General features: G+C 52.2%; 1 protein-coding gene across 1 annotated transcript in view; it reads right to left on the bottom strand.

The window, feature by feature from the left end:
• Ago2 (argonaute RISC catalytic component 2) overlaps window positions 1–16,439 on the bottom strand; it is a 109,288-nt gene that overhangs the window by 19,109 nt on the left and 73,740 nt on the right. The window contains exons 8-14 of the mRNA XM_045142726.1: window positions 15,535–15,682; window positions 13,860–13,979; window positions 13,629–13,751; window positions 10,196–10,329; window positions 6,253–6,437; window positions 4,980–5,139; window positions 547–637 (exon numbers count right to left, since the gene is read on the bottom strand). Of these exons, the coding sequence (XP_044998661.1) occupies window positions 547–637; window positions 4,980–5,139; window positions 6,253–6,437; window positions 10,196–10,329; window positions 13,629–13,751; window positions 13,860–13,979; window positions 15,535–15,682 (961 nt within the window). The remainder of the gene's footprint in view (window positions 1–546; window positions 638–4,979; window positions 5,140–6,252; window positions 6,438–10,195; window positions 10,330–13,628; window positions 13,752–13,859; window positions 13,980–15,534; window positions 15,683–16,439) is intronic.

Below are 16,439 nucleotides of genomic sequence, written 5' to 3'. Positions count from 1 at the left end.
CTCTGAGTCTTTGCCGAGGAAGCTATAGGACTATGGTTTCATACAAATGATGGAAAAGAGACTAACATTTCCTTCTACCCATTCAGACACCCCACCAACAGAATCCTGTGCCCTCTGACAAAAGTGACAGAAGGCCCTCTCCAGAACAGTGAGAGTGGACAGCAAGCACTGAGGCTGAGGCCCGCCATCTGGGGAGAGAAGGCCAGACAGGGGGCAGAAGGATCAGCTGGACTGAGGGAACTCCAGTGGTGCCAATCCCACCAGACATCCCACAGGCAGCAGGGTGGGTGGTAGCCCACACCCTTCTGTGACACGTATGACAACTATGGCTTCAGAGAGTCTTCTGAGTCCCTTCCACGTGCCCCTCCAATAAGACTGCGTGGTGGTCCACACCCTTCCGTGACAACCATGGCTGCAGAGTCTTCTGGGTTTGCTCTGTGGCCCCTCCACCAGTCAGGCACCCTCTGCCTCCCAGGAAGGGCCTCTCCCCCACATACAGCAAGGGTCCACACATGTGGGGGTTCAGGGGGAAGCAGAGACACTCACAGCAGCGATTGAAGGCTTCTTCCCATCCCCAGCTGGCGGGTGGGTGACATCGGCTCCCAGGAAGATGACAGGCTGCTGGAACACGGGAGGCCTGCGGGGAAGTGCGCATGAGGCCCAAGCTGGGACCTGGCCCACACCTCCCTGAGGCTGGCTATGCTGCCCCCTCTGGGTGGTAACCTTAAGCCTAACCTAATGGGCACATGCTTTCAGCAGAATCTTTAAAGACACACACAGAAAATCAGGAGGAACACCACCAAGTCTGAGATGTTCCCGAGAGCTGTACAGGGAGGGTGGAGCAGGAGCGCAGCTTCCAGACAAGCCTGCCTGGGCACCGGGTGAGGGCTCACCGCTCCACACCTCCCACTTGCATGCAGCTGAAAACTCTTTCCCGCAAAGTGCTGAGGCTTGCTACTCAGTTTCTGACTTGTAGCTCAATGCTGCTGCACAATCCTCCCTGGCCTCCTGACTCACTCTGCTGGGGGACGGGCAGCCTGAGCGTGTAAAGGTGGGGGGTGGTTCCTCGGGCCCACTCATCGAGTCTTAGGCTTGCCTTGTGCAACCCTGTGTCCTTCCTTCTTCCCTCCCTCCCTCCTTCTTTCTCCCTCTTTCCGAGGCAGTGTCTCACTGAAGCTCAGGCTGATCTGGAATTTACTATGTAGTCTCAGGCTGGCCTTCAACTCACAGGGATCCTCCTATATCTGCTTTCCAAATGCTGGGATTAATGGCGTGCACCACCACACCTGGCTCCAAATTTTTAACTCTTGATCCTACTGCCTCTACTTCTCAAGTGCTGGGCCTATAGAGGTTCGCCACCATAACCAGTTCCTGCACTTCTCACTAACTGCCCAGCCCCAGGCCTACCTTTGCTACTAAAAGAAAAAAGTGACTCATGTAAGGGGGGGGGACTGGGACTGTCATAGAGAACTGATGGACACCCATACTTGTGGGCAGGGAGAGGCAGCCCGAAGGGTCTCTCCTTCTCAATGTGTAGGGGACTGGTTACCAGACAATATAGTATGTGAGACCCTGAGTCATAAGCAACCTTGTCCCCCAAGTCAGGCTGAGTGGGGACTCACAGGGTGACCCCAGCAGGAATTCTTCTAGACAGCAGCCTGATGGAGGCCTACTTGGCATCCAATCAGGGGGGCTTTCCAAGTGTCTCTTTGTGCACATACATGCCCATTCCCCCGAGAGGCCAGCAATTGTCGTTCTTTGGTTTCATTTTTCAAGGCAGGGTCTCACTCTAGCCCAGGCTGACCTGGAATTCACTATGGAGTCTCAGGGTGGCCTTGAACTCCTGGCAATCCTCCTACCTATGTCTCCTGAGTGCTGGGATTAAAGGCATGTGCCACCACACCCGACTCAAATATTTATTTCTTTTTCTCTTGAGGTAGGGTTTCACTCTAGCTCAGACCTGGAATTCACTATGTAATCTCAGGGTGGCTTCAAACTCATGGCGATCCTCCTACCTCAGTCTCCCGAGAGCTGGGACTAAAGGTGTACGCCACCACGCCCGGTTTCAAATATTTTTATTTATTTGAGAGAGTATATATGGGCACACCAGGGCCTCTTGCCCACTGCAAATGAAATTCAGATGTGTACGCCACTGTGTGTATCTGGCTTTACGTGGATACAGAGGAATCAAATGCAAGCCAACAGACTTGGGCCACCATGCCCAGCACAAACACAGTTCTCTTCCAGTCTCCACTGTGGCTCTTCCCTGTGCCCCTGGGCAAGCACGCGCATCCCAGTGCTGCTCTCTTCTAGGCCACAGGCTCTTCCGGGCACACCAGTCTGCTAACCATGCTCTCTCCACCAGCACGTGGCCCTCACCTCACTCTCCTCTGCTGAGCCCATGGCGGGAGCTGCCCAGAACCACAATGCAGGCCCTGACCACTGTGCAACACTGGCTCGCCCAGCCTGCCGGCAGCTGTCCTCTTACTCAGCGTGACTCACCTACCACAAGAAAAGTGGTGCCTCAGTTCCCTCTCCCCACCTCCTAGCAGCGCTCTGAGCAGCAGAGCCTGCCTTTGCCTCCCAGGCTCCTCCTCCACTCCCTCCATTCTGCCATGGCAGCAAGACTCCACAGCACCAGTCCCAGTGACAGTCCCTCTGCACAGCTCATTGGCACTCTGTGACATGGGACACACGTTCCTAGGTGTTTAAGAGCCCAACCCTTCTACTCACTGCCAGTGTCCTCAAGACCCTGGACTTCCCCAGGGCTCAGGCTCCCACATAGTCACCTGCCCTCCAGGTTTTAATGGCACTGCTGACACCGGACTTTCTCACAGCAGCCCATCTCATCTATGCGAGCACCCTGCAGAGATCGGAGGTCAGTGGCCCAGCCTGAGCTGCTCCGAGCCGCACAGCCCATCGCCTGTGTCGCTAAAGGAACCGTCCCAGCTCTGCGGGCCAGCACGCTCCTCTCCTTTTGGGCTCTCCTCACAGCCCAGTTCCAGCAGCCTCTGTCTTCAAAGCACTTTGGATCTGGGCACTTCCCCCACCCCCACGCCACACAGCCACAGCCACAGCTGCCACCTGGCACACACCCAGGCCAGGTGAGCCCTTGTCTTGATTTCTGTGTCTGGTGCTCTGCCCCCCAGACATCTGCTAGAGAACTCCAGCACCCGAGGCTGGCCCCCACCATGCCTGCACAGGCCGCCCGGTGCTCCTTGGAGGCACCCAGATGTCCATTTCCCTGGGACTTGTGCTCTGCTCCCAGAGACCCTCCTATCTGTGTATGAAGCGCCAGCCCTGCCTCCCGCAGCCTCCAGGCAACATTGAGAACATTGACACCCGAGCCTCCATCAGCCATCCTATCTGGGACCCTCCACTAAGTGCCTATGAGTTAGACCCCTGAGCTCACACAAGGTCCAAGTCCTCACACACAGCAAGCACACGATGAGAGCGGAAGCTGCTGCCTGACGGAACGTCATGAGCGCCCAACCCCCCCTTGCCGCCCCCTCATCTGCTGCCCTGGACCACTCCACTGCAGGGCCAGGACCCACGCCCCGCTGCCTGACAGAGAACAGGCCCCTGTGTACTGCCGCCTCCTCTGTCTGGTAGAACCTCCCAGGTACCAGGGTAGCTCTGTGGGTCCCTACCCGTGGCCTGCTAGGTCATGCTGGGCGAGCTGGTGTGGCAGAGTGGGAAGGGCCTGCAGTGTGGTTCTAGGCAGCTCCCGGCATTGGCTCAGCAGGAAATTGTGGTGAGGGGCCACGTGCTGGTGGCCAATGTGGTTGGCAGGTCTTACAGACTCTGGTGATGGCTTAGAGATGGCGGTGCCCTGGTGTGTCCTTTGAGGGCTCGTGTGCTGAGAGTGCCTAATTCCCACTGTGGTGGCATCGAGACTAGGGCCAAGTGGAAGGTGGTAAGATCACTGAGGTGCCACCCTGGGAAGGGATTAACCCATGCTCTGCAGGACTGTGTCACTTATATGACTGTGGGGAGTTATTGAGTGCACCCAGCATTTCCTCTTGTGTGCTCCCCACCCTGTGTGCTCCCCGCCGTGTGCGCTCCCCGCTGTAGGTGCTCCCTGCAAGAAGTCAAGGGAGCCCTCAGAACTATCGGCCAAATCAACCTTTTTGCTTCTGTAAGTACCTACACTCAGGCGTTTCCTTCCAACGCAAGAACCAGATGTGGGCAGCCCCAGCGCAGGTTCCCGCCTGCACACAGGCGTGCCCATCGGTGTTCTCTTTCCAAATCAGAAGTCAACAAAGCCGTGCCCACAGTCTTCCGCAGCACCTGTCACTTGTTTGCAAGACAACTGCCACGTGGTCCTTATGGATAAACTGTCCCCAGCCACAACTGTCATCACAATGCCCTCGCTTTTGCCAGCATCAGATGCCAACGGAGAGTTGGCAGATGCTCACTTTGGCCTTGCCCTCCAGCACCTGGGGTGGCATGTCCAGCTTCATGTGCCCAGCCCAGCAGGGCACGTGGCAGCCAGCTTGTGCTTGGTGTCACTTTCTGGCCTGAGGACCATCAACAGTGTCTTTTACGTGCAGCTTCCAGTCCAAGCACTCCAAGCCCCACAGTAAGCACTGTCTGCTCTCAGCGCTGAGTGGCACGTGGGAGAAACGCTTGGGTCTCCATCATGGAGATGCTCCCAGGACCCAACAGGTGAAGCCCATTTCCTGTCCACTTCAAGGGGGTCCCAGGTACCACCTCACACGCTCCTAAGTAGAGATTCCCTGGCTCTAGCATGGGAAGGAGGAGTTGCATGAGTCTATCACCTGTCTTCAGCTGCCAGGGAACCTGGCCACTTGCAGGCGTCTTGGTCCCTACCAAGCCAGAATACCCACACCAGACTTCTCGGACCCACTGTGCCTACGACCGGACTCTCTGCACAGCTGAGGGACTCCACCCACCCACCCACAGTGCTCATCCCACAGCAGACCCAAGGGACAGGGCAGGGCTCAGGGTAACCTCACCTGCCCTGGGGCAGCAGGATGTTGTTGACGCCTCCCAGTTTGACATTGATCTTCAAGCAGAGGTTGGACAGGGTCTGTGGTGTGGTTCTCTGCACGTTCTTCATCTGTACGCACTGTGTGGCCATCCCCAGCACCGTGTCTCCCACACGCTTGACTTCAGCTGTGGGTCACGGAAGACACTCGTCACAGCTCCCTGTATCCGCCCTTCCTCAGCTGGCCCCTTACAGCAGCTGTCACCTACCCCCAAGTAGATTGCACTGGTGTAGCGTTTAACCACAGCAGCTGCCCTGGGCTTCTGTGGTCACCCAATGGAAGAGGGATGCTGGCACATGGAGGGGTCAGGCTCATGACAGTGCTGCCGGACACCTGTGCCCATCTTACCCTTATCAGGAGGGCAAACTGGGAGGACATCGCACTCCTCCCACTTGTGAATAAGTGATTTAACTGGGGCCATGGGTGGGGTGAGCAGAACCTGAGGGCTAGGAATGAGGGGTAGGAATGACACTTCATGTTACAGTAAATGCCTGGGCAGTTAAAAATAAAACCACCACCTTCTCCAAACCCTTGGCAGACACAGACCTAACATCAAAGAGCTCTGGGGACCCGCACTGCACCATCTTAGAATGCCTTCATGAAGCAGATGGTCACTGCCACCGGGGCAGCCCTGTGGAGACTGTGACTCCTGGGACATTAACAGTGTCTGAACACCAGTGGCTTTCTTGACCCTTCTTTGACTTTGGAGGAGAGCAGCCTGTTTTCCACATGTCTGCAACCTGCTCCTGGCTAGACAGGACTACTGCTGGTCACTTGCGGAGGTAACGATGGTCCTGTGCACCGACACTTCTCACGCGAGTCTCCCCGATGGTGTAGACAGCTCACACCTCCCTGTACCCAAACCCTGCCCCCACCCAAGTCATGAATGGAGATCTGTGGGCTACCAAGGGGCTCAGTACATGGAGCCCGGATGAAGATGCAGAGTTCCCAGAGGCTTCAAGGGCTCCTTGGGCAACACTGACACATGGGGTTCAGGCTCTCCCCCACCTGCTGACTTGTGTCAGTGTGAGAACCACCCTCAGTCCAAGCTGTCCTCCTGGGACTGTGGCCCCAGACAGAAGAATGAGGATGGCCACAGTGCTGACTCACAGCAATGAGAGGCGCCTCTTCCCTCTTGGACTCATGAACGCACCAAAAAATGACTTGGCGTCGCTAATAGGTACAGGCTCAGGTAGCAACACGCCCCACAAAGACCACACAGCCCCTCAGAGCCACCTACCATACACAGGGGTCTTGCCAGGCAGGATGACCACCACCAGCTGGAGGCCGGCATATGTGTTCTTCAGGTGCCGGAACATGGGCTCCACGCTGTCCGCCCCCTGTGCGTATTTGCAGAAGCACGGCTGGCCCTGGATGGGCATCCCGGCGTCTCTTGAGATCTTCCGCAGTTGCTCCGTGAAGGACCTGAGGGGAAAGGCACTTTGCTAAGATGCACAGTGAGCAACAAGGAATTCAGAGCAACCAGGGACACTGCAATGGGCACAGGCTTAGCAAAGCCAAAAGCACATTTGTAGAGATCAGAGTGAAATTTCTTTGGGGCTGGGGACGTGGCTTAATTGGTAGAACTCTTGTTAAGTATGCATGAGACCCTGGGTGCGATCCCTGGTACTGCATAAATCGGGTGCTGTCACACATTCCTATAATCCCACCACTGGAAAGGCGGAGGCAAGAGAGTTAGAGGTTCAAGGTCACTCTTGGCTACATAGTGAGTTAGAGACTAGTCTGGGATAATAAAAGCCTGCTTGCCTTTTGTAGCCTAGGCTATTCTCAAAGTGTGATCTTACTACCTCAGCCTCTTAAGGACTGGGATTTCACGGGTACCCACCCACATCCACCCAGAATTAAGTTTAAGTTCCAGACAAAAGCTACATCCAGCCAGGCGTGGTGGCACACACCTTTAATCCCGGTACTCAGGAGACAGATGTAGGAGAATCGCTGTGAATTCGAGGCCACCCTGAGACTACATAGTGAATTCCAGGCTAGCCTGAGCGAGAGTAAGACCCTACCTCCAAAAACCAAAACTCAAAAGCCAAAAAAAAAAAACCCAAAAAAACAAAAAAACCTCCATCAACCCACAAAGGTACACATGCTAATCATTCAGTCCTCATGATGGCTGCCAAGGTAAATAATGGCGACATAAATTCCATGCCTGCTGCCTCCCTCATACAGAAACATCAGAGTAATTTTTTTTTTTTTTTCGAGGTAGGGTCTCACTCTGGCTCAGGCTGACCTGGAATTCACTATGTAGTCTCAGGGTGGCCTCGAACTCTCGGAGATCCTCCTACCTCTGCCTCCCGAGTGCTGGGATTAAAGGCGTGCGCCACCACGCCCGGCAGAGTAATTTTTTTTAACTTAGCTTTTCAAGGTAAGGTTTCACTCTTCTCCTGTTGCTATGGTCCATCTTATGTTGGCCGGGGTTGGTATCCACCCTCTGCTCATGCCATCATTTTCCCCTGCCATCATGGAGCTTTCTGCTCGAGCCTATAAGCCAAAATAAACCTATTTTTCCCACAAGCTGCTCTTGGTTGGGTGATTTCTACCAGCAATGGGAGCCTGACTACCGAGGAATGGGATTGCTGTTAGACACCTGACTATGTGGTTTTGGCCTTTTGGAGCTGATTTTCAAGAGGAATGTGGAAGGAGTTGAAATCTTGGCCTAAGAGATGCCTTGCAGTGCTGTAAGTACAGCTTGATGGACTAATCTGGTCAGAGTTGAAAGACCTGAACGCAGTAAGAACTATGGACTGTGAGACTTGGCTTATGAGGGTGAGAAAGAGCTTTGCTTGGACTGGGCTAGCAGTTTGTGTGAGAGGCTTGCTATTTTGCCTGTGTCCTGAGAAGTTGTGCAGGGTTGCTTTGCGTAGAAATGAACTGGTGTGAGCAGGGGGATATGGCAAAGAAAGGAAAATCTTTGGGTAAACTACTGCCTGTTCAGCTGCAATTGAGAGATTACTACCTTTCAGATTGGGCCAGTTGACCTACACTGGGCAACAGGAAGAATGTAGACTCTTGAAGGGGCCTGAGTGTCCTGTTCTTCAAAGTTTGCTTTATTCCCTCCTGGATTAACAAATTGGCACCCTACCTGGTATTATGGAGTATAAGAAATGCAGGAAAGACAGGATTACTGAGTTTGCAACAGTCTTGTGTTTTGGAAAACGGCCAAGGACAGTGTGAAGCAGGTTTGCTAGATGCCTGCATCGAGACCCGATGGAACTGAGAGGATGAACCATGGATTGCAGTGGAGATACCAGGACCATGAGATGGCTGCTAAGGAAAGCTGCCGGCCCCAGTGAAGTTTTCCAGGACTGTGAGTAGCCTAGCTGAAGGGGTGGAATTGGAATGCCAGAGACTTCTTGCTGGTCAGAATTATCAAACTTTGGAGATTTGTCACTGGCTAGAGTTGTTGGACTTGAAGCTAAAGACTTTGATGTTTGCCCTGGTTGTTTTAAATCTTGTATTGGTTGAATATTTCTTTGCTATGCCCAATGCCATCTTTTGCAGTGTGAATGTTTATTCTGTGCCATTATGGGTTTTGGGGGGATTTTTTGGTATTATGGCTCAGTTAAAAGATCTTGGACTATGGGGATGTATGAACATTGTTGGAATTGATAAAAGCTATGGGGACTTTTAAAGTTGGATGAATGCATTGTATTTTACACTTGATCTTAGGCAAAAGGCCTAGAAGCGATGCATGCACTGTATTTTAAATCACAGATGGTAATCAGTTTATGGGGCCAGGGGCAGAATGTGGTGGTTTGAGTCAGGTGTCCCCCATAACTTAGGTGTTCTGAATGCTAGGTCCCCAGCTGATGGAGATTTGGGAATTAACACCTGTTGGGTACTGCCAGGCACAGGCTAGAGCCTTCAGGAGAGGGGCCTGAGCTTCCAGGAATGGCTATGGACTCCCAGGCTACAGGAGGCCACTCCCTCTCTAAGCCCAGCACACCTGAATTTAGGTTCTGTCCATAGCCCTGTGACCTTTGGCCAGTTGCCTAGGAAACTCCTTCAGCCTTCACACAGCCCATCCTCCTGAGACCCTATATCATCTGACCCCCGTGCCATTGCCTACCTGCTAGAATGAATATCCCTATATGCTAATTAGGTATCAGAAATGAACTTGCTACATCCAATCCCATTAGGACACTTCCCCAACCCTCAGATGCTTATAAACCCATTTCACTGACAATAAAGCAAGTATTGTTCACTGGGAGTGTTTCTCTCCTCACAGACACACAACCTTGGTCTCCATGGTTGCCCGGGATGCCTGAAGCAAGAACCTGGAAACCCATAAACACCTCTTGGAGGGAGTGTATTGTTGGGGGTGGTCTTGTGGGTGTTATAGCCAGTTTCCTCGTAATACTGTTTGGCAAACTGTCCTGTTGTTATGGTCCACCTAATGTTGGCCAAGGGGGTGATGTCCACCTTCTGCTCATGACATCATGGAAGTTCCCCCTTGAGCCTGTAAGCCAAAATAAACCTCTTTTTCCCCCACAAGCTGCTCTTGGTTGGGTGATTTCTACAAGCAATGGGAACCTGACTGCAACAACTTCTCTTTTTAATTACTTTTTTGTTTTGTTTTGTTTTTGTTTTTTGAGGTAGGGTCTCTCTCTAGCCCAGGCTGACCTGAAATTCATAATGAAGTCTCAGGGTAGCCTCATGGTGATTCTCCTACCTCTGCCTCCTGAGTGCTGGGATTAAAGGTGTGCGCCACCACACCCGGCCTTAATTATTTCTTTTGATCAGAGTCTGGAGAGGCTTGCCAGTCAGGGATCAAGAGATCTTCCTACCTAAGCTTCTCAAGTGGCCATAACTTCAGGGGAACTTCTATTCCATGTGGCTTGTTTTTCCACGCTGGGCACTGGACTCTGCTAATGCATACTACCCAAGGCCTCGACCAGAGCCATAACCTCCCCTCTGCCCCTGCCTTTCCCTATACCATTAAGCACATCACTCAGCCATTGTTTGTTCCAGATATAACCCAGCTTCCTCTCATCTTGGGTCACAGGGGTCACCCCAGCAAGCATTCTTTGTTATGGAAAGGCTACCAGTCCCCAACACTGGACCTCCCATTGCACCCCGCTGGCCACCCTGACAGAATCAGTGTGTTCCATGGCCACATTTACTCCATGTGTGTGCGCTTGCAGACGGACTTCCCCGCTTACTTGAGATGGACTTCTGTGCACTGGCGCTGAGGGGCAAAGCATGCAATAGCCCACACCTTGATCTCGATGCCCGTGTGGAACTGCTTGTTCCTCATGTCCCACACTCCCTGCACAGGGGTGGCGATCGCTTTATTCTGCAAACAGAAAGAAGCTAGAGTGAGGGGGATGGGAAACAATGGTCTTCCAAGCTTGGATCTTGTTGCTTTCACCACTGGATCCCTGACCAACAATAGCTCGTGAACCTGGAAACAAGGCCTTGAGTGTGGTCTCTCTCCTAACGTACACTGTGATTCAGGTGAGCCCCATAAACTTAGGTGTCCTGGATGCAATTCCCAGCGGATGGCAACTGGAAAGTGAAGTCTCCTGGAGGTGGAGTATTGTTGGGGGCGGGCTTATGGGTGTTGTTGCCAGTGTCCCCTTGCCAGTGTTTGGCACACTCTCCTGTTGCTATGGTCTACCTTATGTTGGCCAGGGGGTGATGTCCACCTTCTGCTCATGCCATCGTTTTCCCCTGCCATCGTGGAGCTTCCCCCTAGAGCCTGTAAGCCAAAATAAACCTCTTTTTCTCACAAGCTGCTCTTGGTTGGGTGATATGTACCAGCAATGCGAACTTGATTGCAATACACTGCAAGCAAGCTGCGCACATATCCAGATAGTGAGTGCTGGATAGAAGGCGGCAAGTTGAATATGAGTGAAGGAATGGCTGGATAGAGGATGGAGGGATGGGGTGAGTATACTGGATAGATGGATAAGCCTGGACAAGGGTAGGGTGTGTCTAGAAGCCTTCTGGCCTTACAAGTAGCCTGGAGGAACAGAAGTCTGCTATGCTACAGGGAGGAGTCCAGCCACATGCCACTGTCCCCAGTGATACCTCCTCTATGAAGGAAGGAGAGGCCCTCCTCCTCTCCTGTGGCCAGGCCAGTCCACCCGTCCTGTGGGCTGTGGCTGCACAGACGAGGAAGCCAGTCCGCTGGAAAGGGGCACAGCAGGCCACGCTTTCCCACTGGAGAGGATGCCCAAGAAACCCTCGACTCGGCCTCCAGGAAGGACCCCATGTGGGAACACAGCTGCCACCGCCCCCCCCCCCCCACGTCCATGGAGAGACAGTCCCACGTGGAGGAGGAAGAGCTCTCACCAGCCATGTGGCCCTTAGGACCAGCAGGCCTGAAATGGGGGATGGGTTGCTCCTAAGGTACGCCAGTGTCACCCACTAAGTACAGTGGTACCACCTGCCTCGAGCTGCAACAGCAATGTCTCCAGACACAGCCAGATGTCTCCTGTATCTGGCTAAGCCCTGGTTAGGCACTGGCTTTGAAGGAAGGTATTCCCTTCTTACACTAACAGTAGGAGATGGGTAAGGCAGGTGGTGAGAAGGGCTTCTTCTCGTTGACCTGTTTCAGACCTGAAAACCTACTCCCTTAGGATTTGAGAGATGGCTCAGTGACTAAGGCACTTGCCTGCAAAGCCTAAGGACCATGATTTGATTCCCCAGTCCCTGCATAAAGCCAGATGTACAAGGTGGTATATGCATCTAGAGTTTGGTTAGTTGCAGTAAATACAGGTCCGAGCATGCATGTTCTTTCTCTCTCTCTTCCTCTACCTCCATCTCTCAATAAATAAAAAAAAATTTTTATAGTAGCCCTAACAAAAAAAAAAAAAAAAAAGAAGAAGAAGAAGAAGAAGAAGAAGAAGAAGAAGCCAGGGGCTAGAGACATTGCTCAGTGGTTAAGGCACATGCCTGAGAAGCCTAAGGACTCAGGTTCAATTCTCAAGGTGCCACATAAGCCAGATGCACATGGTGTTGCATGCATCTGGAGTTTGTTTGCAGTGGCTAGAGGCCCTGGTGTACCCATTCTCACTTTCTCTCTCTCTCCTCCTCTGTCTATCTGTAATAAATAAATAAAAATAAATCTTAAGAAAAAAAAAGTAGCCAAGTATGGTGGTGGTGCACGCCTTTAATCCCAGCACTTGGGAGGCAGCGGTAGGATTGTAGTAAGTACATAGTGAATTCCAGGTCAGCGAGAGTGAGACCCAACCTTGAAAAACCAAAATCAATCAATCAATAAATAAAAATAAAGAAAGCTGGGCTGGAGAGGTGCTTGCCTGCAAAGTCCAAGGACCTTGGTTCGATTCCCCAGTACCACTCTTAATCTCCACAGTACTGAATTATTTGCAGGTTGGGTAATGCTGCTATTTTGTCTTATAGGTTGTTCATCTTTACTAAGAACAACTATGAGACAGATGAGATGAGGAAGCAGTGGAAAGTTCAGGATTTGAACCCTTCACTTTAGCTCTTGGGGCCGCAGGAACCAGAGCTCTCCCTCGCAGAGCTCTGGAACTACCCAGATGCCATTCCTTCAGTGTGTGCCCTGAAAGGTGCACGAGGCGGCATGGAGACCTTGTCCCCTTCAGGATGGGGAGCAGCCGTCAGGCCGCAGACTGGGCAGTGACACAGACACTCAACAATGAAATACCATGCAACAGTCTCAGCAGAAGTGGTCCGAGACCTCAGTGCACTCTAAGAGGAAGTGGTGTGGTGACGGAAAAGCGGGGTGCAGAGCATCTTCACGTGCAGCATTTGAACAATAAAGTATGAAGAAATATCTAATGGGTGACTTCACAAAGGAGAAACATGACAGGCATTCCCTGGAAGACAACTGAGAAATGGGAAAAAGAAACTTTTTCTGTAATTCTTGCATCTTATCTCTTTGAACACCAGGGCATTTAACAAACAAAAGGTGGAACCCCAGGGTGCTGTGCTCAGACACCCACAGGGCAACAGAGTTTTCTCGCAGCCCCAAGGCTACTGCCTTGGCTCACATACTGATGAAAGCTAAGTCACACTGGCAAAAAGAACAAACAAACAACAAGCCGAAGCAAAAACCTGGCCTGGATACAGTGGCGAAGGCCTGTAATTCCAGCACTGGGAAGACTGGGGGAACAAGATCTCATCTTTGAGACCAGCCTATAAGACCAGGTCTCAAAAAATAAAAAACAATTAAAAAAATATGGCTCTAGAAAGACTACTCATGCAGAACAACGCTTCCTAGGTTCTGATGGGGCAATGTGGACTTCTGGAGCCATTGGAGGTGATTATAAACCTTGCTGAGGGACCCAGGGGAGAGGGAGGTTTGTGAAGACTCAGGCCTCCCAGAGCAGCCCACAAGGAGCCACTGCCCAGTGATGTCTATGCTGTAGGGAGGGCTTGGAGCCTGAAGGTTCACACACATTCTTTTTCCTTTTTAGTTTCTTGAGGTAGGGTCTCACTCTAGCCCAGGCTGACCTGGAATTAGTCTCAGGGTGGCCTTGAACTCACGGGCGATCCTCCTACCTCTGCCTCCAAGTGCTGGGATTAAAGGCGTGCGCCACCACGCCTGGCTGAGGTTCACACACATTCTCACACACGCTGCACCCCATGCCTTCATGTACGTACCCTGCCCCCGTACAGGATGGAAGGCGGCTGGAGGACCCGCCCGGTTACGTCTGTCATCTCATCTTTGACCATGATTCCAAATTCACGGACGTATGGGTCTGTATTGAAACTTGCACTTCGCATCTTGTAGAGAGAAAAAGAAGCTAAGAGTCAGTGGGGCCTGTTCCTCCCACGAGGAGGGAGGGTGTGTGTCCTTGCTAATCTGGAAGAATCCCAAGAACAATGCCTCACCAACTTGCTGATCTCCTCTTGCCGATCGGGCGCCGACCTGGCAGTCGCTCTGATCATGGTCGAGGTCTGATTGTCTGTTAATTTTTTTATACATCTCTGTCCAGCCACTATGTTACAGACCTATGAAGAAAAGGAAGATGCAATGAGTCAACACTGTGTGGTTGGTGAGGGAGGGGGGCACAGACGGGCACAGATGAGACGCATCTCAGAGACTGTGCACCAGCCCTACGATCCTGACTAGTGAGGCTGCGCTATGGCCTTTTGTGTGAGACAGACACGCATCCTTCAGCCTTAGGGCCAGTCTGCCAAGCACAAGGTACACACAGGTAGTGGCTAATCCCATTCAAGAGGTTTGGGCTAATGCCTATAATGCTAGCACTCAGAGACTGGGGCATGAAGATCATAAATGTGAGGCCATCCTAGGCTACAAGCATGAGACCCTGTCTCAAAAAAACCACGTGTGTGAAGGGAAGGAGGGACCCTGCAGTTAAGGGCACTCACTGCTTAAGCACGAGGCCCTGAGCTGCCCTCGGACTGACCTCCCAGATCTGCATTAAAAAATCTAAGCTGAGCAGGGCCATGCCCATCTATAATCCCAGTCCACAGTGGGTGGGGCAGAGATGGGAGAATTGCTGAGACTGGCTAAGTAAAAACAGCAGCTCTCAAGGCTGGGAAAATGGCTTAGCAGTCAAGGTGTTTGCCTGGGAAGTCTAAGGACCTTAGTTTGATTTCCCAGAACCCATGTAAACCAGATGCACAAGGGGACACATGCATCTGGAATTCATTTGCAGTAGCTGGAGGCCCTGGCGTGCCCATTCTCTCTTTCTCTCTCTCTCTTCCTTTCTCTTTCAAATAAATACATAAAATATTAAAAAAAAATAACACAGCAGCTCTGGGTGATGGAGAGATGGCTCAGCAGTTAAAGGCACTTGCTTGCAAAGCTTAATATCCCAAGTTCGATTCCCTGGTACTCATATAAAGCCAGATGCACAAAGTGGCACACGCACCTAGAGTTCATCTGCAGTCATTCTCTCATTCTCTCTCTCTCCCTCTACTCATAACAAAGAAAGAACTCAGAAGTTCTCCTCTGGCCTCTACACACATGCATACAGCATGCCACCACCACACCACACATACTCCACATACACACACGCAAAAACAAACACCCAAGCCGGGCATGGTGGCGCACACCTTTAATCCCAGCACCCGGGAGGCAGAGGTAGGAGGATCGCCGTGAGTTCAAGGCCACCCTGAGACTACAGAGTTAATTCCAGGTCAGCCTGGACCAGAGTGAGACCCTACCTTGAGAAAAAAACAAAACAAACAAACAAAAAAACACCGACACTGGAAAATCCAAGGTCTTAACAGTGCCTCCGAACAGGAAAAAGGAAAGCAGGCATTTCCTCTTTCAGTATCTGTTCTTTTCCAGAAGAAGGAATAAAAAAAAAGTCAGCATGTGGGCTAGCAAGGCATCTCTCATGGGCAGACGACTGGAACTCATCCTGCCTTCACCCCCACCCCTCCAGAGCTGCTAGCCCCATTCCATGACAGGGGAAACTGAGGCCCAGCAAAGTCTGAATTAGCCCAAGGTCCTACAGGGGCGGAGACAAAGCTGGGACCTGGGCATGTGTCAGGGTTGTAGGTGCCCGGGGTGTGGTGTCCCACAGTGACTTGCCTCCAAGGGAAGGTAGGTGTGTTTCTGCTCCTGTCCGACTTGTAAACATGGGAGGTGGGGGTAGCGCAGAACCAGCTTGTGCCTGTCCTTGAAGTACTGGGCCACTGTGCATTCCACCGTCTGCCCGCTCTCCTGCTGCAGAGGGAACCTGGTGGGGGGTAGGGGAGGCAGCTCAGGGAAACCCTCTCAGGATTGCAGGGAGGACCCCCCCCACCTCCCCGACCCCCAGGGCTGGCATCTGGGTCGCCTTTGCTAGGGTGGCACCAGGAAGCTCATGCTTACAGTACTTCCTGGAAGTGAAAAAGAAGGCCTGTCCATCACATAATCTGGACTATTCCAGAATCTCTCAACTCGTGGGTTGTTACCCTCTGGAAAATATCAAATATCTAAATGCCCCAGACATGTAGCAATCAGTTTCTATTAAGAAGTTCGAGACAAATGAAGACAGGTCCAAAAAGGCCCATGCACATCCTGGCAGACCATGGCACCAGGAGACCAGAGGGAAACAGGACCTTCTAAGACAGCATGAGGATGGGAATGAGCAGGCTGGGCACAGATCCAGAACCTCCCTGTAGGGCTGGGGCAAAACAGGGGAGGCTAGCTGTGTCACACACACTGGGGGTGCCAGCCCCCAGCCAGGTTAGCCTTCCTACGTAGACTCCTCTGCTGCCCAGATTGCCGGTCCAAAGTGACAGAACCCACGTATAGACCTGGCCCTTCACACCTTGCTGCTTGATGCGGCCCCAAGCCTTGGTACCCTCAGGCCTCAGCAACAGGCCAGGTGTTTTCCATGAATGACTATGAAATAAACAAGTCTGCACTGGGCACAGCAGGCCCAAGACCAGGGCACAGGGCCCACACTTATCATTTTCTCCACAAGACATACATAGTAGCTGTGTCTAGGG

The sequence above is a fragment of the Jaculus jaculus genome, chromosome 2 (genome assembly GCF_020740685.1).
Source record: "Jaculus jaculus isolate mJacJac1 chromosome 2, mJacJac1.mat.Y.cur, whole genome shotgun sequence".
Classification (NCBI taxonomy): Eukaryota; Metazoa; Chordata; class Mammalia; order Rodentia; family Dipodidae; genus Jaculus; species Jaculus jaculus.
The sequence above is the reverse complement of the archived record's forward strand: the minus strand, read 5'-3'. Positions and strand labels throughout refer to the sequence as shown.